At 35.0% G+C, this 27,334-nt stretch overlaps 1 protein-coding gene across 1 annotated transcript in view; it reads right to left on the reverse strand.

Annotated features, from left to right (window-relative positions):
• Window positions 1-994: 994 nt before the first annotated feature.
• LOC134846893 (cholinesterase 2-like) overlaps window positions 995-27,334 on the reverse strand; it is a 31,424-nt gene continuing 5,084 nt past the window's right edge. Inside the window, exons 2-3 of the mRNA XM_063864306.1 lie at window positions 14,593-16,151; window positions 995-2,467 (exon numbers count right to left, since the gene is read on the reverse strand). Of these exons, the coding sequence (XP_063720376.1) occupies window positions 1,197-2,467; window positions 14,593-15,259 (1,938 nt within the window). The 5' untranslated portion in view covers window positions 15,260-16,151 and the 3' untranslated portion in view covers window positions 995-1,196. The remainder of the gene's footprint in view (window positions 2,468-14,592; window positions 16,152-27,334) is intronic.

The raw sequence follows: 27,334 nt of genomic DNA on the forward strand, positions 1-27,334 counted from the left end.
GGTTTGATAGTAACAAAACTGCTGAGGAAGCACTCATTTTTAGAAAAAAAAGAAAAATTTTTCAAACGAGAGACAAATTATGTGACTCATTACTTTCAGTGAACAAAAACATTGACTAAAAATCGTTGAGAAAATGACATGTATCACTTTACCTTGATACGGGCAGTTGTGTTCGTTCCAGTTGATAGGAATTTCAGTTAATACGATTCGTAGCAAAAAGATCATAAGAATATTGAATTAATTTTTTGACGTGCAATTGCATGCAAAAGTTTTGCAAATAATAAGGAAAAAAAAACTTTTTTTTAAAAAAAAGATTTGTCATTTTGTGCTATAGGTATGGTAAAAACGTTTACTTTTGTTCGGTTTCAAGAAAATCCCAATTGAAACATTTAATTTTTGGTCTAACTTTGAGCAGACTTATTTGGCCTATTTGTGCCTAATTTTAGTTTTATTTAAGTGAAATTATTTTTTCACCGCATCTTTGGAGAATAAAAAACTGAAAGTTTGAAAAATTTTTGTGAAAAAAAAAACAGAGAAAAAAGATTTTTCCAGTCTTTCTAGTAGTAATTTTTCTAGTCATTTCTCTACAAAACTGTTTTCATTTTTCCTATTTTACTATGACTGCCGAATATGCGTAACTTCTAGTTTTTCGTTCAGACCCTTTAATCACACCTCGCATAAAAAAACAGCACTAATTTGAAAAAAAAACTTTTTTTGCATTTTTTAAGAATATGGTCGGAGCATTCTATATTATTTGTACACTAAACGTCTATCCTTATTTTCCGTAGCCGATGTCTAATGTTTCCAATGGAGCCAAAATGATTCACTTTTTACTTCGAGGGCAACGCACTCAAATGCTTTACCTGGCTGTCTTGTTTTCCTTCCAAATTTAACCTAATCAGTTTCAATTGCTCCAAGATGCTATTTAACAAGCATGAATGTTAAATGAATAATTGAACTTGAATATTTATTTTCAGTTTTAGACAAAAAAAAACAAAATAAAAAATTAAATTCATACGCAGTTTTCGTAGTTTATGACAATAAATATATCAAGTCGCAATTATTAAAAATGCAAACAGAGTACAAAATAGATTGTGAGTTTTCAGTTATCAAACGCGGAAAATAATTTACATATATAACGCAAACAAATCTGAATTTAATCAAAAAAGTTAAACTCGAATAGAGTAAGCATAGCATCATACCGTGATGAGTGATCGTGAAAAAGCGATGACAATAAAAACGTGAACAAGTGGAATTAGACTGTGATCAATCACTTTGGAACTTTTCGCAAAAGAACCGATCGCGTAGTTGGCGCTTCTCGCTCTATTAACAGTTTCTACCATCTTGGGAATATAGTAAGACCAAAATGCACATTGGGCTTTTCTGGGACCTATTGAGAATTCAGAATTCTCATTTATATTAGACTCTACATCTAAGTTTTTAGCTAGTTGGGTTTCATTGCTCCATTCGGGCCATTTGACGCTGGAACCAGCAATGTTCGGGTCGGAATCGCGGGCGAAATTAGCCCAGTGAGTCATGATGTTTCGGTTAAGCGTCCTCTCTTCTCTGCTGGCATTTGGGTGATCTAGAAATTTCCCGAAAACCCATTCGACATCCGCGCCATGCACAACGCCCATCCATTCTGGCCAACTTTCATACGAGAACCTATGCTGCAAGGAATACATGTAAACTTTGTTTTCGGAGTGAGTTTCGGGCCACTTTTCAGCTGCAGTGGAAACATATTCGGCTAATTGGTTGATCGGACAGAGGAAGTTCTGCTCGCCAGTGGCGTCATCTAGGGCGTCTCGGTTGGAAATCGGGTTCTCAATGTCCGTCCAATTTCGGTAATAAAATCGGGCCGACTCAAAAATTGGCAGAGGCGAAGTGCCAAATGCTTGATACATTGCCAGGTCATACATAGATGAGTTTAGGGGGTTCGACCCTTCAAAATCGTTGAAGATACCGCCTATCTGGTAAATAATAAAGGAGAATCCCTCGTTGCGATTGGACCCGACCATTACAGGAACATTGGCAAAGTCTCCCTTTTTCAACATTTCTAATGGGGCGTCAGGGATTACTTCTCCGTCTATGTAAGGAGCAAATGGGAACGTTAGATATCTAGCTACTGGCGACATCCAAAGTGAGCCTTCTAACAACAAGAGAGTTTCTGCGTTTTGGTACTGCAGGCACTGCGCGTAGTCTATTTTTTGGTCGGACAAGGAGCACGCGCTTTTCTCGACAATTCTGCGAACTTGGGTGTTTTTAGCGTCCACTTCGTCTTGATCGAACACTGCCCAGACTGCAGTGGGGGATCCGCTTTGCATGATGGCCTTATTGAACAGATTGCGACTGAGGGGAGAGACGAGGTGAATTCCCACACTCGCTCCCCCCGCACTCTCTCCGTAGAGGGTGACTTTGTCGGGGTTGCCTCCGAACGAGCGGATGTTCTCCTTCACCCACTCCATAGCTGGAATACAAAAAAAATTAGCTGGAAAAGAAAAAAGTTTTGGAGAAAACAAATTTAGCTGGAAAAGAAAAAACTTAACTGAAAAAGAAACAATTTAGAAAAAAGTTTCGATGGAAAAGAATAAAAATTCAATATAAACAGCAACAATCAGTCATTAAACTTCCAAATTTCTTATAGAAAAATGGGTTTTATAAGTCTTAAAACTAGGGGCGGTTTTAAGGGGGGCGTGAACGCAATTTGACCCCCTCATCAACCAAAGGGTCTCCCCTTTGGTATTATTTCATGGCATTCATTTCGGCCAACCAACCCTAAAATGCAGGAGATTTTCTCGAAAATTTTTCAAAAATTTTGTCGACATTTTTTTAGGTCAACCAAATTAATTTTCCGAGCTCTCCCAAAGTACTGAGAAGTCCATGTTTTGGTCAAATTTTTTGCGCCGCAGACAAAATTTTGAAAATAATGCCAAAATGGCGTTTTTAGGCCCTTTTGGAAAATTTTCACTAAAAAAATTGCGTTTTTTTGGCGCGCGCTCCCCTCTTAACAATAGTAATTAGTATATATTGGCGCCAAAGGCGCCTTATGAAAAGTTTTAGGGTCCGTTAGCCAAAAAAAATGATATCTCAAAATAGTTTAAAAAGTTTTAAAAATAGTCAAAATAGTTATCCCAAGCGCTTCCCACCCCACCCTAAATTCGCCCCTGCTAAAATGTAAAAAAAAAAACTAATGCAAACTAATTTAAATAGGATCGCGGGCCAAAAAAACGCGAAAAACTAGATTTTCCAAAAAAGACGGCATTTTTGACCTGTTTTTTTTTTAAAATAACTGCTTTGGCGCAAAATTTTTTGTCAAAATGGAGTCTTTATAGTATTTTGCGAGCGCTCGTAAAACCAATTTGGTCGACCTGAAAAAAAAATTGACAAAAGTTTCGAAAATTTTTATGCCAAATACAAAGCAAAACTTTTGTGAAATAATCATCAGAATGGTCCTTTGATACACTAATTACAGTGATTTTGTTGACATATAAACTCTTTTAAAAACGTTGTCCCAGTGTCGAAAAAACTGATTCACAATTTTTGATTTTTAGTTGAGCTGGCAATCGAGCAAAGTTCGTTATATGAAAATTAAATTTATTTTAGGCTTTAAGGCTAAGAAAACTTCATTTTATTGAAAAAAAAACAGTTTTGGACGTTTCATCGAGCGCTTTTTTGGCATTTACGGTTTTCCTAAAAAAAAATAAGAGTGCATAAAATCATTCTTTTTGAATGATTCAATTTTTTTGTTTGTATTTCAATTTCAAACAAAACAAAAAAGCTTTCACAATGCTTTGGAGATTATACCTTTCCTAAACAATGTTGGGCTATGTATGAGGCTCTTTTTAAAAAACATATGTCAGTGTTGACTGAGTTGTTTTGTCGTATTTTTTTGATTGACTAAAAGAAGCCAAAACTGACATATTTTTTGGATGAAATTTTGGGTCCGCATTTCGCAAAAAAAAGAGCGCTCAATTGATTCAACTGAAATTACAAGCAAGTTTTGTCTTTGTCGTTTTTTACCTAAAATCAACCCAATTTGAGAAAAACGCTTTTTTAACTTAAACGTTCGGATAATTTAAATCAGCACTGTAGCAAAATTAGCTCAAAATATGACAAAACGGAACATGCAAGAAACACAAAAATCTGTTTTAAAAAAATTTCAAAAAAGACAAAAGTACTTAAAAAATATAGTATTGCAAAATAAAAATTAAACTTAGTTGTACATAACTTTTGGATTACACGAGCTTAGCCGAAATCAAACTGCTACTACACTTGGAACGAGACGAAACTCAAATTAAATCACGCAATCAAAAAATGGGCATCGATACTTTAAGAAAAAAATAGCCAACAAAAAATCAAAAAAACTCAAATTAACTCAAGTAAATGTGGAAAAAATGATTAATTTTTAAACTTCCGTATTTTGAATGCAAAATATTTAAATTCTCGAGAACTTTTGAGGAACCAAGTTTTTGTAAAAAAAACATTGGCCCCATTAGAAAAAACTGAATTAATAGCTTATTTTTCAATCTGTTGGAAACTTATAAAACTAAAAGCTACTTTCGAACCTAAAAATCAATAACAGTTTTTGCGCCATTTCAGCTCTCTTTCACACGAGAATGTATTTGCCTTCCTGTAAATGGATAAACTTGGTTTCAAATTATACGTTGAAAATTGAACAGCAAAAACTAAAAATAACGCTCATTGATACCGAATACGTTTTTTCGGCGCGAGCTCCACTCTTAACACTTGTAGTTAGAATATATTGGCGCCAAAGGCGCCTTATGAAAAGTTTTAGGGTCCGTTAGCCAAAAAAATTATATCTCAAAATAGTTCAAAGGAACAAAACCCTGAGGGAGAACAGGCGTCCGCCCCCTCAAGCGCTTCCCACTCCACCCTAAATCCGCTCCTGCTAAAATGTATAAAAAACTAATGCAAACTAATTTAAATGGGATCGCGGGCCAAAAAAACGCAAAAAACTAGATTTTCCAAACACAGACGGCATTTTTGACCTGCTTTTTTAAAAAAACTGCTTTGGCGCAAAATTTTTTGTCAAAATGGAGTCTTTATAGTATTTTGCGAGCGCTCGTAAAACCAATTTGGTCGACTTGAAAAAACTTGACAAAAGTTTCGAAAATTTGTATACCAAATACACAGCAAAATTTTTGTGAAATAATCATTAGAATGGGTCCAATGATACACTAATTACAGTGATTTTGTTGACATTTATATTCTTTACAAAACGTTGTCCCAGTGTCAAAAAAAACTGGTTCACCATTTTTGATTTTTAGTTCAGCTGGCAATCGAGCAATGTTCGTTATATGAAAATAAATTTTTTTTTAGGCTTTTAGGCTAAGAAAACTTGATTTGATTGGAAAGAAAAACAGTTTTGGACGTTTCATTGAGCGCTTTTTTGGCAGTTACGGTTTTCTAATAAAAAAAAAGAGTGCATAAAATTCATTCTTTTAAAAAGATTCAATTTTTTTGTTTGTAATTCAGTTTCAAACAAAACAAAAAGCGTTCACAATGCTTTGGAGATTATACCCTTCCTAAACAATGTTGGGCTATGTAAGAGGCTCTTTTTAAAATACTTATGTCAGTGTGGACTAAGTTGTTTTGGAGTATTTTTTGATTGACTAAAAGAAGCCAAAAATGACATTTTTTTCGGGTGAAATTTTGGGCCGGCATTTCGCAAAAAAAGGAGCGCTCAATTGGTTCAGCTGAAATTCCATGCAAGTTTTCTCTTTGTCGTTTTTTACCTAAAATCAACCCAATTTGAGAAAAACGCTTTTTTAACTTCAACGTTCGGATAATTTAAATCAGCACTGTAGCACAATTAGCTCAAAATATGACAAAACGGAACATGCAAAAAATACAAAAATCTGATTTGAAAAACTTCAAAAAATGATAAAAGTACTTAAAAATTTTAGTATTGCAAATACAATTTAAACTTAGTTGTACAAAATTATTGGAACAGACGAACTTAGCCGAAATCAAACTACCACTACACTTGGAACGTGTCGAAACTAAAAAAAATCACGCAATCAGAAAATGGGAATTGATACTTTGACAAAAAAAATAGCCAAGAAAAAATTAGGAAAACTCCAATTAACTCAAGTAAAATTGGAAAAAAATGATTAATTTTTAAACTTCCCTATTTCGAAGGCAAAATATTTAAATTCTCGAGAACTTTTGAGGAACCAGGTTTTTGTAAAAAAAAAAATTGGCCCCATTAGACAAAACTGAGTCAATATCTATTTTTCAATCTTTGCGCCATTTCAGCTCTCTTTCCACGAGAGCGTATTTGCCTTCTTTTAAATGGATAACCTTAGTTTAAATTTATACTTTGAAAATTGAACAGCAAAAACTGAAAATTACGCTCATTGACACCGAATGAACAAAAAAATCACGCGAAAATCTTTAAAGCAACTTGAAACTGATATTTTCAAAAAGAATAATTATGCGAGAAAATCACAGGTCAAACTTCTTTCTACATTTGAGCTACGCCCATCTATATTCTCAGTGGGAAATTAAAAATTTCGATAAAAACAAAAAAGTTTCGATAAAACATTTACACAAATTTTTGCATTAACACGTGTGATTTGCAGTGAATAAACTGAACTGACCCTAAAATCGTATTGAGTAATCATCGTAGTAAGCTATGCATTAGGGTGTTTTTTCGATGAACCACCAGGTATCAATAAGAAATGAACAATTGAGTGGTTGAGTATTTTACTAAATCTGTCTAACTCGTGGTTTGAACCGCAAGAAAAATTTCAACAAAATTTACGAGAAACAAAATCGAAAAATTTGCTTTCTGTTCTGACCAGCCCCTAGTAACACCGTAGAAATAACTAGAGCGTAGGATGGAAATTTTTTCATTTCAAAAAATTTTCTGTGAAGAGAAATGAAATTTGCAGTTTTTCACACTTTTTCCAATTGACATTAGTTTTTCTGAATCTTATCTTTAACCTTAATTGAATAAGAGTAGATTAAACCTGAAGCGGAAGTTATTCTTCCGTTTTTTAAGAAATTGTTACGTTTTTCAAACTTCCTTAAGCTTTTTTAATGCTTTTCGCTGTTAATTTTGCCAACTTTGTTTGAAAAAAAATTGCTAATTGCCCAGCACCCGTTTGTTTGTTTTGGTTTGACACAACTACCCAAGAATTGATGATGTTGAAAAATTGGAAAAAATTTGTTGCAACTATTGATACTAAAACATAAGTTGTACAAAGCTTAAAGCAATTTTTCCCTCTCGGCGCATCAAGAAAATCGTTTGCCACATTTTCAAGAAAAATTGAAACTTAAGGTTCTCTTTTTTACCAGATATTTTAAATTTGTTGTTATTTTGAAAAGTATACGCAAAGACGAGTCAGAAGTAACCGAAATCAGAATTTATCAAAAAAAAAAACAAAATAAAAACAACCTCTAAATTACTACTTGGCTCAAAATTTTTTGTCAAAATGGGGTCTTTATAGTGTTTTGCTAGCGCTCGTAAAACCAATTTGGTCGACCTGAAAAAAAAACTTGACAAAAGTTTCGAAAATTTGTATGCCAAATACAAAGCAAAATTTTTGTGAAATAATCATCAGAATGGGTCCAATGATACACTAATTACAGTGATTTTGTTGACATATAAACTCTTTTCAAAACGTTGTCCCAGTGTCAAAAAAACTGGTTCACAATTTATGATTTTTAGTTCAGCTGGCAATATAAATGCTCCAGTGCGTAAAACAAAAAGTTGATTTCTGCTGAATGCACTTGAGGCCATTTTCAACAACAGTAGTCAGTTGCTGTTCAAGTAGCACAGAATGATACGACCATAATTGAATAAGAAAAAATGACAAAAGTATTTTTTTTAAACTTAGATTTGTGCACGGTGAAAAAAAAGATCTACAAAACTAATATCAAAAAATTTTGAAAAAACTGATAACAAATGTCTTTGTAAAACTAATCACAAAAAGTACCAACTTATATTTAAACACAGAGGCCAAGTTGCACTCCGCATACACAAATAAAAATATGACCGATAATGCTACTGGGAAAAACTTAATGAATAAAACTTCGAGTCTACAAAAATTCTTGAGTGACGCACGGCAATTATGACTCTACATAGCTGCTAAGTGACGCAAGCTAATTATGACGCATTAACAGTACCAGTCAATATGAAAAAAAGGAAATCTACAAACTAACATGCCTCAATTTATAGATCGGACTCATTTTAATTAGTATACGAAGAATTTCACTTTAATTAGTATACGAAGAAATTCACTAAAAACATTCAACTCTGCCCAGGTTCCAACCCTTAAATTTTGTTGCTGGTCTCCTTCCCTACCTCTACGCTACAAACCCATGATACCTTGAAGCTAAAGTGCTATTTGTAGTATAATAGTCTGCGTTAATATCCTTATCATTCGCTGTAAATAATAACTGGATCAAAACAAACACTTTCAAAATGAATTTTTTGTCGGAAAAATAACACCGCAACAAAATTTGCGACTTGAATTGAAAAAAAAACTCATAGTATAACATAAGCTTTGCTTGTGTAATTGTTTACAAGCTTTCAAAGTTACAATTTTTCATTAATGAAATTTAACGTTCCAAGTAGCCACTAAAAGAAACTTCAATGACTAAATCTTTAATACTAGAACTACAACTTCGTAAATTAAATAACCGATTCTCATTGAGGAAATGTTACTTGCTCGCTTTAAATGATCGAAATTAGACAAAAAGCAAAAGTTCGAACCAATTTTTCTCGACACTAAGAATTTTAGGGAGGTTCAAATCATTACTGAAGAATGGTTATTTTGTATATCACTCAACTCATTCTAATTATTAATCGTGGTACTTGATGTTGATTAGAAAAGCACAAAAACACATCCAAAGCAGAAGTTCCGCCTAATTTTAAGAGGTCGGAATAAAAAATTTGGTAGAGATTATTTTTTCTAAAAACTTTTGTGATTTACTCTGACCAAAAACTTCACTATTTGAATAAACATCAACAATTAATCAACAAAACAGAATGCTGTTTATCAAAATGAATTTACTCTAGAAAAATTTAGGACTCGTAAAATGTCTCAAATTAGAGTTAGTTTGAACCTAAACAGTTTTTGTTAGAAAAATAAATCATGACCAGTTTTTTATCCAAAACAGGCTTGAAAACGAATGATACTTGTCTGATCGGTTCATTAAGCAAAATGAAATCAAGCAAAAATTACATTTTCTAGATCCTCAATTTGAAATACTTGAAACTATTATGAACAAAAAAACTATTGACTTAAGTTTCTTCGGAAACGCAATCAAATGAATAATAGAGGCAGACAATAACAGAAGAAAATACCCAAGAGGGCGTCAAAACTACCCACGCGGAAGCCAACGCAGGAATTTACAAAACCAGAACAACTTGCAGCGAAAATAGTGTGGAAAAACATTAGGTCCGAACCATTATGTATGTGCAAAATGCGAAAAAAGGGGGACAATTCTCGAAAGTATGCTGTTCGGCAAAGGTAAATTTCTTACAAAATAACAACAAAGATCAACCCACGGACGAAGACGACCAACTTCAGTGTAGAAAAAACAATCACCCAGTCGCATTCGCCGAATTCACATCACAAAACGGTTGTGATGAATTACAAAGAGATAATTTCTCCGTGATGGAAATCTCCGAATCATTGGACGTCAAAAAGTCAGCAAAAATAACTGACGAAGATTTAAATGAACACATGGTGTGAAAAACAAGACGAAATCAGAACCCATAATCGCTATTGCTGATTCCAGCAGAACAATGTCGTTTTTAAAAGAGGCAACAGGACGTTGACTGCAACAAAACGACAGTTCAACAGTTTTCAAATATATCTCCACGAAGGATGCCGCCTGAAATTTAACAGTTTATAAAGGAAAATTCGTTATACTGAAAGGACGACTAATTATCACACTCAAGTCTGGGGGAAGGACAATTGAATCAGCCCCAATTATCGTAGTTGGCGACCAAAAAGCAAAAAAAAATCGGCCGGAATTTACTACCACAAATCGGGATCAGACTGGTACAGGAAAAACCAAAACACTACCAAATGCTCAATATGGACGAAGGGGAAAATCAAATATGAAAATAAAACAGTGGGTCAAGGATACAACTATGCATCAGAATCGGCAAAACAAAAACCACGTGATGAAAACAAAGTCTACCCCAAAAGTGGTTCCGATGCAACAAAAGCGACGCCGAATAACAATACTTGTTCACGAAGGGGCGAAAAGAATTGAACAAACAAAAAATCATACACATATTTTGAAATTGGATAAAAATTCGGACAAACAGTTCATCAGCCCGATCGTAATTACCGTAAAAAAGGATCAAACGGTGAAATTGGTGCTAGATTCGAAGATAATTAACAAATTCATTTAAAAAAAAACAAATATCAAATGCCAGATAAAGAACTGCTATTAGATAACATGGCGCAAACAATAAAATCTGACACAAAAGGGCAAAAAATATTCTCATCTCTTGATTTGCGGCACGCCTACTCGCAAATCCCTCTGGATCAGCAAAGCCGAGAACAGTGCAACTTTAGCCTCATCGAGGGAAAAGCCACGGGGACATATCAATTCCAAACAGGCTTCTACGGCCTCACAGATATGCCGGCAGAGTTCCAAAAAACAAACGATCTCACACTAAGAAAATGCAAAAACACTTACGCATATCTCGAGGATCTGTTGATAGAAACCAAAGAAGTACACAAAAACACATTACAAAAAGCAATACAAAAGCTTGATGAAAAAAACCTTGCCATCTCTATAGACAAATTTAAGTTAGCATGCAAAGAGGTAGAATGACTAGGGTACAGTATAGATAGTGAGGGTACAACACCTTCAATCAGAAAAACAGAAGCCATAGAAAAACTAGCTCCAACGAAAACATTCAAACAACTGAAAAATTTTATGGGCTGAAAACATCATCTCACAAGATGCATGCAACATCTGGCACAAACCGCCGCGGCACTGCGTCCTCTGCTAAAAACACGGAAAAAAATGAAGCTCTAGATTGGAAATCAGAACATGACATAACATTTAACAAGAATAAAAAATTAATTTCAGAAATCACGCAAAATAAACACTTCAATCAGAACGTGGGAACCGGGGTGATTTGCGACGAATCAATTGTTGTCTAGGTGCAGTCCTAAAACAGAACACGTCAAAAGGTTGGGTAGCAACCGCATACGTGTCAGGATTTTTAAATTCTTCGGAAGAAAAACTCACTTAACAAAATTGAGCTCTTGGTGGTCGTTTGGGCTACAGAGCACTTCAAATACTATTTGTACGGGATAAATTTTACCGTCATCACAGACACCCCAGGCTTTATTCAGCGCATTAAACGCAAGCCAAAGATCAAAATTTATTCAAAGTAGACTCACAAGATGGATTGATCGGTTAATCCTTTTCAAAATTGACATAAAACAAGATAGGCGGGAAACCAGATAGGATGATTTGACTAAAGGTCCTGAAATCCGGTTGGATTAGCAATACCACACAGAGAGTAGGATGAACAATTTGTGGTGGCGTCAGTCAACTCATTCACAAAAAAAAAACTTGAAATGATTGACAACTTAATTTTCGCCAATCAAAAAAGAGCACCTAATCGGCTGATCAAAAAACGCTGATCAAAAAACGGATATTGAAAGGACGGTAACAAGCCAAAATTAATCTCAGAGGCATTTCAAACATTCCAAACAGCTCACAAACGGTCAATCTCATCAACAAAATTTCAGTCACTCGCTCACAAACTCTTACAACATCCAACCGGAAAAAAAAACATTCTGAATAGAAAAAAAAATTGTAAACTTAACGCAAGTCCTAACAACCAAATATAAACTGCGGAGAAGGAATAACTACAACGGATTTGAGGAGGATCCATTCCGGAAAACGTAAGCATCAACGATAGAAGCAGGACCAGTCACCGCATTGATAATTGGCAAGGAGCGTCCGATTGGGAAGAAAGCCTTTCCATCCGCACTGGTACAGACAAAGGACCACCGAAAAGCACATCGACCAGCCAGAATCTACATCAACACCAGCCATAATCAAGGACGCCAAAGAAAACACTAAACGAGCAATAGAGAAGAAAAAAAAGCATCATTATTGCAAAAAAAAAGGCTTCAGCGTTAACAGTGCAAGCCAAGCAAAATCGAGTAAAGTACCAAGCATGGAAACAACAAATAACAACGGAAGTTTCGTCTCCTAAACAGACGCAATCGACATTAAGTCCAGTAAGCCGTCATCTTCCACCCAAACGGAGTACAAAAACCAAGATATACACACGCAAACAGAACTATTAATCGATACAAATAAACTATACGAGTACTGCGTGAGCCGCGTGAACACAACAACAGCCAGACAAGAGGAAATCTATCCAAACGAGGAACCACCCACGCACGATGGTATCAACGAACGCGTTGGAACAAAACCTCCAACTGGAAGCTAGCCACGGAACGATAACAGAGGGGCAAGTAGCTACCGTCAACAAGGAAACCAACACAGATATCAAGGAGGACACCCAACTTTATAGGAAAAACCTCCAGAAAGTGTTGGGAATCAATTTCATTGACGCCGCGACCCGAAAAGACCGGAAAATGCGCCCACTCGTCAACTTCCTAATAAAGCGAGACTGAGAAGCCCTCAAACTGTCTTTTGAACAATATTGATACATGTGCGAGACGATTGCCTGCTCATCGACGAGCGGATTGGTCTCCCAACTCATTTCTGTCAGACAGTGCTCGATAATCTACACCCCACCCAGCCCAGATCGGCGGCCATGCTTGATCTCTGCCAACACGCCTGGTTTCCCCACATGCAACGATCAATTGTGCAAGTGGCACAAGGATGTATCCACTGTACCGAACAAGATCGCAAAAACTTGATGCACCCTCCACTTCCAGCGGACATAATGCACGATCCTCAAAAGTGCTCAGAGGATGGAGTCAAAAAAAAGGAGAATCCCGGAGCCTGCAACCATTCAAAACACGCCAGCCAGGATGGTCCTAAGGTGCCTCAATATCCCATGTTCCGAGAAGACAAGAGGACGGGCCTACCACTGAAACTTACTCGAAAGGAGTTACAAGAAAGCCCAATCAAAGGAAAGACAAAACTAACTGGAAAACGAACCGGGGGAAAACCACAAAGACCAACCAGGGGCAATGAAGTTTCAAACGGAGTCGTCAAAAACAGTGGCAACCCCAAAGAATCAATCGGAGAGCGAAAAATCAACCTCGTCGTGTGACACGGGTTCATCAGCTTCACAGAACACTGCTTCCTCTCTAAAACGGGTAAACAAAAACAAAACCCCCGAAACTGCAAAAGTCTTGGCACCAACGACGAAATCGGGTCGAGCTCGCAATTCAGCACTAGCCGGGGCACTGGTGAATCCGGTTCCGATAAAGGCGATAGGACACATGAATCAGTCACCTAAACAACTTTCTATCGAGTCGCCTACCGATAGAACACCAGAAAAACAGTCTGGACATGAACCAACTTCTAAACAAAAATCCAGCCTGAAAAGCCTCATCTCGGAGATTGGACTTCATGAGAAATCGCCAGAATATAAACCATGCGTGAAATTTCTGGAGGCTATAAAGTCAAAATCCAAGAAAGAAGAGCAACAAACAATCGAAATTATCAATTCGGCGTCCCCCGGACAGTTCACAGAAAAAACAAGACAATGAAGTCCACGTCGTAGCGACCATACAAAACAAAAACGTCGAGAACACGAACTCATAGACCACAAAGAGACGATCTAGAGGAACACCAAGAAAAACATCAAAAGGAGAACCAAGATGATAAAAAAAAATCAACAGGAGTTGGAAAAAGAAACCGCGTAAGCTGAGATATAGTCCAACGAGGACTCGAAAACCCAACATAGTCCTACTGGGACATAAGAACCTAAAACTCAAAGTTTTAAAAAAAAATTGTGTTTTTCTCCTGGGGGAATGTCATCCGGTCGAATTGGCAAAGTTAAATATTTAGTTGTATTTATTTATAGCTCACGACGTTGAGCAGGTCACTTGACCTTGTACGATTTATGAAAACACAACATCATGTTATGATGGTTAGAACTTAAATAAAGACTTTCAGAACTAGTTGTTTTCTTTGAGTTCTCAAACTAACATTATTTGTTGTTTACCAATCCGTTCGGATTCGATATTGCTAGATATCATTCAATACGGTATGACAGAGCTGAAACACTAAATATAGAATGCATCAACAATCAAGTGAATACGGTACTCAATTAATGATTTCATCTTTCAAAAGCAACGCGCTCAAATAAATCGTTAAAACAGACAATTGACTATGCAATCTACCCAGCTTTTTTATTTGAATAACTGAAGAATAGGTTAATCCAGAGTGTTAGATAAATGCTAAAACTGTCCGCGTACACAGAGGTGGAAAAAAGGACCAACATACAAATTTGGTTATTTTTTGAACAACTTCTTTGTCGTTTGCATAGTTTTTAACGAGGGCTACATAACGTTTGAGGAATTACTTCACAAGAGTCTTGTACACGCAATTCATTGTTCCTCAGTATAAAATTTATGTTAAAGAACTCACCCATAATCTGATCATAGAGTCCCTGATTGCCACTGTTCTCGAGTTCGTCAACTTTGAGGAATCCGAAAATACCCACTCTGTAATTGAATGTCACAACGACCACGTCTTCTAAGGCCGCCATTCTGTACCCTCGATATACGTCCAGGTTAGAAGCTCCAGAGTAGAAGCCACCTCCGAAAATCCAGAGCATCACTGGCTTCAAAGCCGCACCTCCCCCCAACTCAAAAGGATAAGGAGTCCAGACATTTATAGTGAGACAGTCTTCGCTTTGCTCTAACACATTCCACATATACGAAGCAGCCCTTAGCCGATCCGAATACAACTCGGGATCTTCGAACGCCCAGTCAAGATTCTGTCGGCATCCAGCTCCGAACTTTTTGGCATCGAAAGGGTTCTCAGGGAACTTTTCGAGTTTAACTGGACGAACAAATCGTTTTGTTCCCACTGGTGATTCAGCGAAAGGAATTCCGAGAAATTCGCCGACTAGGTACCGTTGCGCTTCGTAAGTGTACGCTTGTTTGTTGCCAATTATCGTACCCTGAGGCAAATTTACTTTGATCTCCTTTTGGAATTTATAGTTTTTATTGAAATCCGGAACTGGGTAACTGACTAATTTTGGCGCAGCAAAGTTAAGAGAGAATAAAATCAAACATAATTGGCGTTCCATTGTTAGTTTTTTGGAGTAGTTTCTGAAGGCGACTGGTGAATTGAGGAAATCCAGAACAAAATTTGGTTTTCGGTTTTTTCCGGGTCTACTTCTTAAAATGGGCTAAATGCAACGGTATAAAAACAGCAGCTTAATTAAATTGAACGACAGTTTAGATTGCATAAACAGTAAAGCAAAAATAGTAGCTTATGATTACTATACTTATGAATGCAATAATGCTTATGAAAGCAAAATAGTACTTGGAATCATAAAGGTTTAAATTTATGACTATTAAAGACAAAACATCTGTAAAGCAGAGCCAGATCGTAAATTTGTGCAAGATATCTTTAAGTAAAGGTAAGAGCGCTATTCTAACAAAAACGAATAATTCGAATAATGCAAGTCATTAATTTTTGATCAATTGGGGAATCGAAACGTAAGCGAGATGGTCTGACTTTAATGAATTGCTCAATTGGATTTGGTATAGAAAAAGGCACTTCTGTAAATCATTTCGCATCAAAGGAACCGATTAAAATCTGTTCACTTTTTGCAAAGATAAGTGATTAAAATGGTACAAGATTGAACGCAACTTCAGGCAGATTTTTTGGGACAAATTCAGGAAGAGAGGAAATTGACTCGTGTACAGCTTCTCTTGTCTTTTCTCTTACCATTTATTTAAATCATTTGAGCGTCTTAATTTTTGAGGTACCATAAAAAAACTGCAACCCCAATTTCGATACAGTTTTCTGGTATATCTGACATCTTTGCACTGAAATTCGACACCAAAGTTCGGGAAGGAAGCAAATTTTGCTAAGATTAGGAGTAATAAGGAATAGAACACCCCAAAAAGCAGCAGGCTAATTAAAGAGGTGGGTAGTGAAATAATGCAGGTGACATAACAATATATACCATGCTTTCATATTTCATCTCCACTGGCTGAGTGACACTTTGTTGATTCAATATTGATGAAAAAATGTTTTTTTTCTCTTTTTTTAACCAAGCCAATTTCAAGCTAGCAGCAAAATTGCGTGAAACAATTTTATTTCACATGACATCATAAAGTTGTACAAAAAAACTTTAAATTTAAACTTTTCTATGTAATTTCAAATGGGCGTGTGTATAGTCATTTAATCAGGCTGTGCAATCGCTTGAAAGCTCTTGCGATAATCGAGAAAAAAGAACTTAACTTCCAAATGGCCCAGATTAGGTGCTACGTTCTGGGCAATTGAATTTCAGAAGACCTCTGTTCGCCCAGAACGATAAAACCGGTAACTAAGTTGAGGACTTAATGACACGTTCAGGGGTTAGAAATAAATTTTCTGCATTTTTTGCAACTCGGTAAAAGTAAAAATTAGAGAGTATTTGAATAAATAAAAAGATATGTCTTTTTATTGTTTATAGCGATATGTCCTGGGGTTCAAACCCCTTTCTGAGGGTGCTTCGACAAGACGCGGTAACATGAGCTGGGTTGGAAAACAAAAGAATCAAATTAAATTATATTGAAGATTTTTTGACTCGATATTTAAACCGGCACGCATAAAATGCAAGTAAGTCTGATTTTATATGTTTATTACCATCCGCTTCACAAGTACATATATCACGTCAGCATTTTTAAATGGATATTTTTTCATGTGTGGCACAATAGTTCAATCTTTATAATCCGTCCGAAATCGGCGGATTAGCTAAAACATCATGTATGAATTTGACAAGTCTTAATTTATACATGTCAAAAATGGAAAGCTAATTTGTATCCAAGTTTTCTTCTCTAAGGTAAACCGATATACTTTGAAATAAACCGATTTTTTAAAATTTTGAAATGGGTGCAAAAAAGGAAATTTATCAAATTCGACCGAATTTGTTTACAAAACTGTGTTTTGACGTCAAAAGTTTCGACAAAAATGACTACTGTAAGCCCCAAACTTCAGTATCTGATAAACACTTCCTCAAAACCAAAAATAAGCAAGCCTTCAATCGGTGTTTATAACAATAATCGATTTGCCCATTGATAACTAGACTGTCAACTGGCTGTCGATTAGCGCGGACAAGTAAATAAGACCAAAAGGGTCCCCAAAAATTCGTCGCTATTGATTTATTTACCCTCTCTCTATGCGTCAATGGTAGGTTAGGTTCAAAATACAGATAAACACTAAGCCGAAAACTAGTGAACAGTGTCAAAACGAACATTTTTTGCCCAAGTTAAAAAATCAGGGGCGGATTCAGGGGGGTAGGGGCGGACACTTTTTTTCAGGGATACGGCCCCATAATCTCACAACTCGAAGGCCGACCAAAAAATAAACTTTTCAGGGGGTAGTGCTCGCCAAAAAAACACAAATTTTTGGTTTAAAAAAATTTCGAAAAGGGGTCTTTGTCAACTGTTTACTTCAAGAACCTGCTAATCTCCTGCGATGCAGAAAAAATGGTTAAATCAAAAATTGGTTGAATCAAAAAAATTTTGAAATCCACTCCGCTCCCCCTCGAGAAAATACTAGATCCGCCCAAAATAACCATAATTGCATGGATAAACAGCAGTTTATCATGTTAGCCAAAAACTTAATGAATTACTTCATCAAACTACACTTGTTTTCTGATTTTTCATCTTTTCGGTTGATTGCTACATCGGTTAATTGACCTCGCACCTGGTGGGTCATGCTGACATTGAAATTATTTCACCGGTTTAATATTTCAACACCACCTTTTCAAACTGTTCTAGTTTCGGCCTGAATAAAGTCCACTTTCATTTTCAACTTTCCGGCTCTGTTTTTAATGAGTACCATTTGGGGGCTAACCAAAACAATACGACCAATATTGTATAGTGGCGACAGAGCAAAGATTGATTAAGCATTAACTGAAATCGAACCCTTGGTAAGATACTTGCAACAAAACCACCCTTAGCCTGACTTGAGTTAATGTGAACTTAGTGACCATATTTTTCTTTCACGGTGCATGATAATGGGAGAGGTATACGTCTATTGGGAGAAGAAAGTGTAATTTTCCAGCCCAATGGTCGACCGCCTTTCCCATACCCCCGCCACGTCACTCTACTCCCGGTTAGTTAGTGGCACTTTTATTAAAATTCAGATCTCGAGAGAATTTTACCCAATGCTAGGTGGCAAATTTTTAAAGAAATTAAATTAAGCAAAGCATCTGGGACTTGGAAAAGAATTTTTACAAAAATCTAGATAAGTTCTATGAGTACAGAAAAGAAGTCGAGTTATCGATTACTTATGATTAGAAAGAGAAACGGAAATTTCCATTCATGATATATTCATTTAAAACATCACATCCCTGCAATTCAAAGCAAAATTTTTTGGGTAAATCACTGTGTATTCGACTACTGCCAAATCAAAACAACAAAATATTTGAGCTTAATTTAATATTGAAGTGTTCTGAATATTTAAATGAGCAAAACTTTTTTTCAACAAAACTATTTGTCAAAAACACTAGATTTCGTTATTTGGAAGTGTTCGGGCAATTTCCAATGCAATGCTAAAACACAGAAAAAGAAACTTTTTAAACTTTTCTTTGGAACTTTTTTTATAGTTTATTCGATTATTAATAAGAAAGCTGCCAATAGCTAGGATTGCTTCAGATTAAAATTTCCGATTACAGTAATTAAAACTAAAAAAAGTTCAAAACAAGAGAAAAAAAAACTTAACAATTGAAATAAATAACGTTCAAATTTTTTCACAAAAACTGTCCATTGTTTTATAAATTCCTTGATAATATTGGTAAGTCAAGTCGACTGAATAAGGAAAATCATTGTAACTAACAGAGATTGTAATAGCTCAAATAAAATTGTTTTTGTAGAAAAACTAAAAAAGGAAGTCAGCGTCTCATCGTGATATTTCTCAAACTGAAAAATTCACGCCATATTTTTTCGACACTGAGACTTTTTGAATTTTTGTGGGATCCGAATGACGAACAGCAGAGCTTTCAAATGATACTACACTTGACCCCAACAAGTTTTCGTTGAGGTCGTCAAAATCAAGCGGAAATAAAACAGAAGCGACACTTTTAGTGATGTAGTCGGAACAACAATTAGTTGTGAAAAAGTTCACATTGAAATGAATTAAAAAATTGTGAATGCATTTTACAATCATTTTTTGAACCAAGTTAACATCCTTCAAACCCCCCTCCCCCTCCCTCGAAAATCATTTAGGGGGAAGGACCTCAATTTGATTCTGAGTTCGAAATTTTAATAGAGCATTTTACACGCTTCCTTAGAAAACTTAATCTAAATTCAAAGCTGGGTCGGAGAATCTTAATTTGGTCTATTTGAAGGAGGGGGAGGATGATCTCATTTTTCCATCAATTGCAAGACAATTTGCTTAAAGAAACTCCGATGGGTTTAAACAAGATACATCATTGGACCCTGAGCCATCCTTCTTTGTATTGAATGATTTTATGCGAAAAAAAATACGCCCAACCAAAGTTTTTGTCTTTGCGTGGTCAAAACAGGAAAATCATCACCTTATATCTTGCGCGAGGTGACCGGCAAATAAGGCGACAACCGTTTTTGATGAGAACTTTAGACGACAACGCCTATTGAGAAACTGACAACGCGAAATGATTGTTTTAAAACACGCAAAAGAAAAAAAACATTTCTGTGAAAAAACAAAATGCAAAACTAATGTTTTAAATATCTTTCTGAGAAATACGCAACAGAAATTTTAGCAATTAAACACGCATGAACCATTTTTTCCCGTTTTCTCGTCAAAATGGAGTTCAAATTCATTCCTTTCAAAAAATGAGGTCGACAAAATGTTTTAGTAAAGGATAGAATTCTCGGTGGAATACAAGTATTGGGGCAAAAAAAAACAATTTTCAGAACCACTGTCAAAAAAACTTCCAATATCAAATTCAAGCTCTTTCAGTCGCGATTCGAACGACATAAACAACATTGTCCCAGTACTGAAAAAAAAAAGGTTTTAATTTTTTGACTTTCAGTCTAAGTTCGAGCGAACAATGCGAGCGAGCAGGTTTACAGTAGCTTATATCTGTTTAATTCTGGCCATGCAAAGTTATTTTACCCAGTAAAAAATGGTTTTGGAGTTTTTAAGCACCATTTGGAAAAAGAAAAACTTCAAAAAGTCAAAAAAAGTTCTGCGATTTATTTTTGTACTTTATTAATATTTTTTGTTTTGCTGGTACTTCTATGACTTTTTTCTTATTTGACTATGACTGTCAAATATTCCTAAGTCCCAGTTTTTTGTTCAGATTCTTTTTTTAACCACGCAGAAAATAACGATACTAATTTGAAAAAAAAAACACTTTGTATTTTTTTTAGACTATGGTCGGAACATTCTGTGCTAGTTGCACAGTAACCGACCATCAATTTTTTATTACCAGAAAACAAAACTATTAGTTAAGTTCAGATAAGTAACAGATAAAACTATCAGATAAGTTCAGACATGAAACTCGTTTAGGTGGTTTCTCAAAAATACGTGCGAAATAACTGAGCAAAAATGTATTATACAAGTTTGAAAATTCCCCAAATTATTTTGTAATTCAATTACCTGCAACAAAAAAAAACGTACAAGAAAAATTACCGTTGGCTGTGCAAGTAAGACATAATGATCTGACCATTATTAATTTTAAAAAAAAATACTTTAAAATATTATCCTTTAATCAAAGCTAGACCGTGCTTTAGTACTCAGGTAAATTAAAAAGCTCAGGGATTCGACCCCCTGCCGAACCAAAGGGTCCCCCTTTGGTACTTTTTGAGAAATCCATTTCTGGCCGGCCGACCGACCCTAAAATTTTTCTAAAGACGCTTTCGGCGCCAATAAATACAGATTTTGAGGGGGGAGCGCGCGCAGAAAAAACGCGATTTTTTTGTCAACATTTTTCAAAAAGTGACTAAAAACGCCTTTTTTGGACTGTTTTTTTTTTCAAAATTCTGCCTGCCGCGCAGAAAATTTGGCCAAAGCAGGGAACAAACCGTGCTTAGGGAGAGCTCGAAAAATCAATTCGTTCGAGCTAAAAAAAAAGTAGACAAAATTTTCGAAAGTTTTTTGAAAATCCGCCCCCCCTAAATCCGCCCCTGATTGGCTTAACTCGAACCTTCGACTTTTGTCGTCCCAAGCATGCGCGTTTCCTCTGGCGCCAATGGGCCAAAAACAGTAATTTAATTAGAACTAAATTTAATCAAGAATGTAATATGAGTCAATGATTCCGTTAGATAAGGTGTTTACAGGCAATTTTTTTTTTCAATTTGACAACGCTTTCTATTTGCAACCTTATAATGGAAAGTTTCAGTTTTCGAAGTATCTCAAAAAACTAGCAATTCAAGAAGTATATTTAAAACGACCGAAGTTTATAAAGGCTATTGTATTATTTTTGAGCAGTTAGATTCCTAAACGGGAGGTCACCATTTCACGCGTTTGCACTGATGATCAAGTTGATAACGTCAGACAAGTTGTTAAGCGTTAAAAAAATTGATGCTTCGAACAAATAAAATAAGCAATTGTTTATTATACGAGTCAAGTCCCTTCAGTAAGTCTTTTTTTTCAAATCATGTAAGACAAAAATCAAATGGAAACAATCGAATTTCAGGACAAATATTCGAATTAAGATATCCAATTTGATGGCAAAAATCGTTAGTAATGGCAATAGTATCAACTTGCGCTCGATCAGGTCAAATAAAGTTGTATAATCTTGTAAGCAAATAATTAGAGTCAAAATTAACATGAAGACGTTAACCTATTACGAAGACAACTTGCCTTATTTTTCAGACAACTTTACAGGTAATGGGCGACCGCGTGGCTAGAAAAATACAAGTTACAGGCGCTAAAATTAAAGAATCAATCAATCAACTTCAAACTCTAAAGCTCTATCAAAGAAAATGGAATGTAAACCTTTCTAGCTCGCAAGCACTAATAAGCTAACAAAATCAAGAAAGCGAGATCGATCGGTTGAATACAAGTTAACTGCCTGGCCACACATCATAAAACATTTTCACGAAACTCTTTGTTCACAGAAACCAAACAACTTCCGAGTTGAAAAGCTAGACAAGTTGCCAAATTTCTTGACGTAAATCAGGGGCAAATTTGGGGAGAGGCCCCCTCCCCTCAGGGATTCGACCCCCTCACCAACCAAATGAAATGATACCAACCAAATTTTTATTTAATGACATCCATTTTAGGCCGACCAACTCTTAAATTTTTTGAAGGCGCCTTTGGCGCTACTATATACTAATTTAGAAGAGGAGTGCGCGCCAAAAAAGTGCCCAAAAACGGCTTTTTTGACCTGTTTTTTTCAAAAACTTGCATGCAGCGGAAAATTATTTGGTCAAATAGGTTCTTTATAGTGCACTGGGAATGCTCTGAAAATCAATTTAAACGGCCCTAAAAAAAACTCGTCAAAATTTTCGGAAAAAAACGGCCTAAAAATCCTAGATCCGCCCCTGGCGAAAATATTTCTGGTCAATTTTCAAAAATGAAGAGATTTTCATCTGAGTATTGAAAAGAGTCCTCGAAACTACATTTCACTAATCAACAGAGCATTGAACCAGTTATCATAAGAGGCAAAAAATAGTTTAAAAAAATCAAAAAACAACTAGTGGAATCAGAAATCAGATAAATTAAAATGATAAAAATGATAAAATAAGCAGATAAAATGATAACTTAATAGCTTTTTCGATTTCATCGGTTTGCCTCAAAGCCACTTTGTAACTTTCGAGTCTAATTCATCTCTCTATCATCAGTCTGCTGTCAATTCAGGTATTGTTTTGGCTTCAAATGGCTGACCAGTTTGTGAACTCGAGAGAACGTTAAGATGATAGAGAGATTTCCTACCCTCAGGCAGACAGGCTGTCACAGTTGTCAAGATGCTTAGTCTGGATAGATAATATTAGCAACATTAGAAACAGGACTACAGCACTGTGGTCCAATAAAAGATTGCGTGAAGAACTGATACAGCTAGCACCATTCAGTTGAGAACATTCAGGATTCAATGTCCGACAGTATGGACTATTCATTTTAAAATACTTCAAGTTTGAAAGCTACTTTGACTTCAGAATCTACTCAGTTATATTTCATAAGTTACCAAAATAAAAGTATATTGTCAATGTTTTCTGTTATACCATAAGTCGTTTTTGTACATGTTGTGCCCGACGCAATCGTCCGAAAAAAAAACACAGTTAAATATCTGTTCAGAGACTAAGCAAAACTTTGATTAAACTGAAAAATGGAAATCTAACTATCACAGGGCCCTGCCCTTAATTCTTTGATGCTATGATTATTATCAATATTTTTATTATGATTATTATTATTTTTAATTTTTTGTTATTATTATGATTATGATTATGATTATGATTAGTTTTATGATTATTATCATGATTTTGATTATTATGATAATGATTGTGAGCATGATTATTATAAATAAGATTTTTATTATGATTATTATGAAAATGATTGTTATTATGATTATTATGATTATAATTTTTTTTAAAATGGTGATTTCATGAATGTTATGATTATGATTATGATTAGTAGTATTATTAATATCATGATTATTATGATTAATAAGTTTATTATTATTATGATTATTATGATTATGATTATTATTATTATGATTATGATTACTAAATAAAAATTATTGTTATTATCATGATTATTGTTTTTATTATGATTATTATGATAATGATTATCATGATTATGATTTTTATGTTTAATATGACTATTAAGGTTATTGTGATTATTATAATTATTTTTCTGATTATTATGATGACTATGATTACTATGAATATTATTATGATTATGATTACGATTATTATGATTATGATGATTATCATGATGACTATTATTTTTATTTTTATTTTTATTATGATTATGATTATAAATATTATGATTTTGATTTAACTTATGATTATGATTATTATTATGATGATGATGATGATTATGATTATGATTATGATTATCATTATGATTAAGATTATTATTATAATAATTATTATGATTATTATGATTATGATGCTTATTATGATTATGATTATGTTTAGTATAATTTTTATGACTAGGAACGTCATATCTGGGAAACTACAAACAATTGAGCAGTCGCATTTGGCGCAAGAATTGCAACTATTGAGAAAACTCTTACAGTACCCAATGACAACGTTAGGGAAATTCAAATTTTGAGAAACTTCAACCTTAAGTTTTCTAAAGAGGGTATTTTTTTGAAAACAAAAAAAATGTAACATCTCGAAAACTAGTAAAATTCAAGCAGTCTGATTTGATGGCAAATTCGCAATCTTTGACAGTACTCTGACAACACACAACTACAGGGAAATTGGGAATTTCACTTTTGTGAGTTATTTTGTAATTTGAATGAGAAAATCACAAAAATTGTCGTATCTCTTAAACTAAGCCAAATTCGCAACCCCTGAGATCACTCTGATAGCCCCTAACTTCAAGTTAGGAATTTCAAATTTTGTAAAAAAAAAATAATTTTCATGATATTTTTTTGAAAAAATCACAAAAAACATCATATCTGGAAAACTACAAGGTTTTGAGCAGTCATATTTGGAGGATAAATCTGCAACTCCTGAGAGTAACTTGACAGAGCCTCACTACAGAGATGGTAATTTCAAACTTTGCGAAACTTTTTATATCTAAGTTCTCTGAAAAATTTTGAGAAACTCCTAAAAAACGTCATATCTCGAAAAATACTAAAATTCAAGCAGTCTTATTTGTAGGCAAAGTTCGCAATCTTTGACAGTACTTTGACAGCACTTAACTACGTGATCAGTCTTTGAAATGAACCCAAAATAGCAAATATGGGAGTGTATTTTTCGGTAAAATTCAAAAAGCTTAGAAAAAAATCTCAAAAAAAGATGCAGGGGAGCTTGCCACTAGGCGATTTGTCTCTGTTGAACCCCCAGCATAAGCCCAATCCCACACATTTTCATATTACCTGTTTTTAACAGTATTTCTAGGCAAACAAGCCACGCAAAACATTTTAATTTCAAATAAGCAACTTAACAAAACTTACGAAGCTCAACCAAGGCCGACAATCTTTGAGCAGGCAATAGTTGAGCCAAAACGACTGATTTTGTAAAGAAAAACTTAACAGTTTCAGAACTCCCTCTGAAACTACCCTCGAGTAACTAGTATACACCCAGTAATTAAATTTAGTTTTTCAGAAAATTTAGCATGTCAACTGCATAGTGAGTCATAAGTACTCATAAGTGCCGCTCAACGAGAACTTTTGACTTAGAAATCTGTCGGATGACCTTGTAAATGTTCTAAACGTTTTTTTTCTCGCGTGTTTCGAAACAGCATAGAAGAGATCAATCACCAGAAAATTTTAATGGCAAATTTACGCATCTAACCCCTTAAAATGAATCAATCCCCAAATAAATCTAAAACATCGGCAATTTCGAAAGCCTTGACAAATTGAGAAATTCTCATCAATTCAGATAATTTCCCACGCTGGTTTATTTTTTCAGACGTTTAAAAACAAGCAATTATTTCAGGAATTCTTTGCGTTACGAAATTGAGTTTTTGCAATTACGATGGAAACCGACAGTAAAACTCATCTTCAGGTGGTTTCTGCAGCCCAAGAGGTATTCGTGAGCACAAATACGGGAGACAAAAAATGTGACCAATGTGAAATCGGAACTGTTAATTTTGCGGGGAAAATTTGAAAAACAAGAGTGTAAAGTTACGGATCCTAAACTTAAGCAGTCAAACATTGTTACAAGGCTGCCAGCACAGGAAAGGTATACTAGCAGGGAATGTGTACTATAGTATGGAACCCACCGTTCGATGCAAGGGCAGTAATTGACGTAACGGATGCGAAAATTCATTTTTTCAGGGCAAGTCTGAAAGTAAATATTCATCGTGAGCGAATTAAAGGTTGTTACATGAATTATGGAACCAATATGCCCACTATCATTTGCAAGTTTGTATACTTCGACAATAAGCACGCTATGTACAAGGCCAGGACAAATCTAAAATATCAGAAAACCATTGAAACAAGCGTAACATATACATTACGGAACACCTTCCTGAACAAGAGGCAGTAATTAAGAAAGCGGCCAATGATATGAACTTGAGAAATGACACTGATAATTGCATAGTATCAATGCTTGTCCATGATGAAAAACGTCGTGACGATACCAAGTTATGCGAGTTGAGGCAGTTGTTGCATTGCAAACGATTAATGCTGTTAAACAGAAAAAACGAGTTTACACCGACTCTCGTCATGAACACAATGAGGGGGAATCCCCTGCAAACAAAAAACGGTCCCATTGATTGGATTTTAGAACGGATAATGCCGCCTGTTAAACCCATGAAAAAAGCTATTCTAACCCAAATTGGGTAGTATTGTTAGCGACAAAATATGCTAAAATTACTTTCTCTTGTTACTCTAATTAAATGGACAACAAAATATTAAAGAAAAAGGGTGACAATATTTTTTTACTTTTTTTTCTGTGTTTTTATCGTTTTCGTTTTTTTTTTACTTTGGATCTCTAAGCGAACAAAAAATTTAGTATTCTCCAAACAGACCTTAGGTCAGTTTCTGTAATTTCCGCACTGTTGGTGTAAGACGCAATACAGAAAAACAGTCTAAATAGTCTTTTTTAACAGACATAAAAAAATGATGCGATTTTCGCGCTGCTTTGTAAACCACCTAGAGTTTGTGCGATTTCTACATCGCATTAAGTGATTTCTGACAAATCATAGTGGCGAATGCCACTGATTTGTAATTAACATTGTTTTTTGAAGTTAGGAAGCCTGAATTTAAAAAAAAAAAGCAAGATCTTCGCCAAAATTCTGCAAGTTAAGAAACCACAAGAGAATAATAATTTTACACAGAATATATGGTTAAGAGACAAGTGGAAACAAATTCTAAAACGTTTTCAGTGCTTTTACAAAACATAAGATCTTTACCCGTAAACTTTGAGGAGCTTGAATTAAAAATAGAGCTGTTGGCCCAACGTCCACATATCATCTGTTTAACTGACACCTAGCTTAAACTTTGACAAAGATATCTACTAAATTCAAGCAAACGAACCTCTCTATAGCTGCGCTTGAGTTAAGCAAGGAGGAGGTATAGGCATCTATGTTAACACCGGGATAGACCATAGAATAA

Source organism: Symsagittifera roscoffensis, chromosome 5 (genome assembly GCF_963678635.1).
Source record: "Symsagittifera roscoffensis chromosome 5, txSymRosc1.1, whole genome shotgun sequence".
Classification (NCBI taxonomy): domain Eukaryota; kingdom Metazoa; phylum Xenacoelomorpha; order Acoela; family Convolutidae; genus Symsagittifera; species Symsagittifera roscoffensis.